Source organism: Ascidiella aspersa, chromosome 3, assembly GCF_963924565.1.
Source record: "Ascidiella aspersa chromosome 3, kaAscAspe10.2, whole genome shotgun sequence".
Taxonomy (NCBI): Eukaryota; Metazoa; Chordata; class Ascidiacea; order Phlebobranchia; family Ascidiidae; genus Ascidiella; species Ascidiella aspersa.
The window spans coordinates 14,691,867-14,693,455 of NC_139449.1; the positions used below are offsets into that span (position 1 = coordinate 14,691,867).

A 1,589-nucleotide genomic window follows, 5' to 3' on the forward strand; every position below is an offset into this window, starting at 1 on the left:
GTGTGTATCGCCCAGGATTCTAAGAAGACACGGCGGTGGTAATCTCCTTCTCTAGTTACAATCGAAGCACATCCAAAGTCAATGTCATGACGTTGCTTTGTCGCGTGACTGGACAAAGCAGATTTCGACGCATCATGTTGCCGGACATCTCGTTGATGTTCTTTCCTTCTCGTATTAAATGCTCGTCCCGTTTCCCCAATGTACACTGCGGAACATTCTGCACAGGGAATACAATAAACCACCTCCTTTGTGTCAAATATATCCACGGGGTCTTTGGGTCGGGAAATCATCCTGCCCAGGGTCTGATATGGTGTTACCGCCACTGTTAAACCAAAATCGCGTAACATGCGCTGGACGACCTCTGTTAAATTTGGAATATACGGTAAAACTACTAATCCATCCGTTTGGCGTCGAGTCTCTGATTTACGACGAGGTTCTTTAAGTATCCACTTGGGGTACCCATTACGGCGTAGAGTGGACCAGGTCCGTCGGATCGCTTGTGAGGCGTCTGGCTCGATTTATCAAGGTATGCACGACCGCACGTTTGTGACCAAGTGGGTGATGAGATGTGAAGTGCAAGACCCTGTCCGTGTTCGTCGGTTTACGGTACACCTGTGCTTTCACCTGCCCATTCGCCAAACGTCGCACCAATACGTCGAGAAACGGTATGCAACCGCCCTTTTCGGACTCCATGGTGAACTTGATGGTCTCGTGCGTCGCGTTCAAGTGCTCTAGGAAGGGTAGTACTTGCTTATTGAGCATGACGACACAAGTATCGTCAACATACCTTTTCCAAAAGCTTGGAGGGTGAGCGAAGGTGGAAAGCGCCTGCTCTTCGATTGTCTCCATAACTAGGTTGGCGACCACGACCGACACCGGTGAACCCATTGCTGTACCGTACACCTGCTGGTAATAATCACCTCGAAAGGTGAGGTGTGTCGCTTCCAGACACAGCTTTAAACCTGTCATAAGGTCCTCGTGCAACCACTGTGATCTATTTTTGAGACTGTGGTCATTTTTCAGCCTAGTGGATGCCACCTCCATTGCCAAATAAATGGGGACGTTGGTGAATAATGACACTACATCGAATGACACCAGTGTGTCATCGGACGACATTGAAACGTTGGTAATAGCTTCTACAAACTCGGTGGAGAACTCATATTATTTGTTTAAAACTCGGTTAAGTGCTTTATGTGGCTTCAGAATTTGTACACAGTTGAGTTCACCTGACGAACTTCCATAAAAACACAGTTGCGGTTAAACTTTTGTTTGCTTAAAATTTTTTTTCTCCTTAATAAGATGTCGTTCTAATTAGTGTGTTTCCAGACGATTAATTACTAGACCAGGGGTCGGCAACTTACGGCCCGCGGGCCGGATCCGGCCCGCCGATGTAATTAATCCGGCCCGCCGCCTCTTTGACAAATTGGACACAAATCAACTTCACATACATTTTAACTACTTAAAACTCAAAAAAATTTCGCGCTTCGCGCGACTCATCATCCTAAATCCGTTTTGTTTACGTTTTGATGCTCTCTTTTCAACTAGATTTCGCGCTTCCTTACCCTTGCGTCGTGGAAGGCTGCTAAGTG

The 1,589-nt window shown here is 46.8% G+C and overlaps 1 protein-coding gene across 1 annotated transcript; it reads right to left on the reverse strand.

Moving 5' to 3' along the window:
* Positions 1–391: 391 nt before the first annotated feature.
* LOC146160338 (uncharacterized) lies at positions 392–1,116 on the reverse strand. The gene is made up of 2 exons (XM_083384930.1): positions 625–1,116; positions 392–583 (listed from the first exon to the last, which is right to left on the reverse strand). The coding sequence occupies exons 1-2, from the start codon at positions 1,114–1,116 to the stop codon at positions 392–394; spliced, it is 684 nt and encodes a 227-aa protein (XP_083241056.1).
* Between the last annotated feature and the right edge of the window lie 473 nt (positions 1,117–1,589).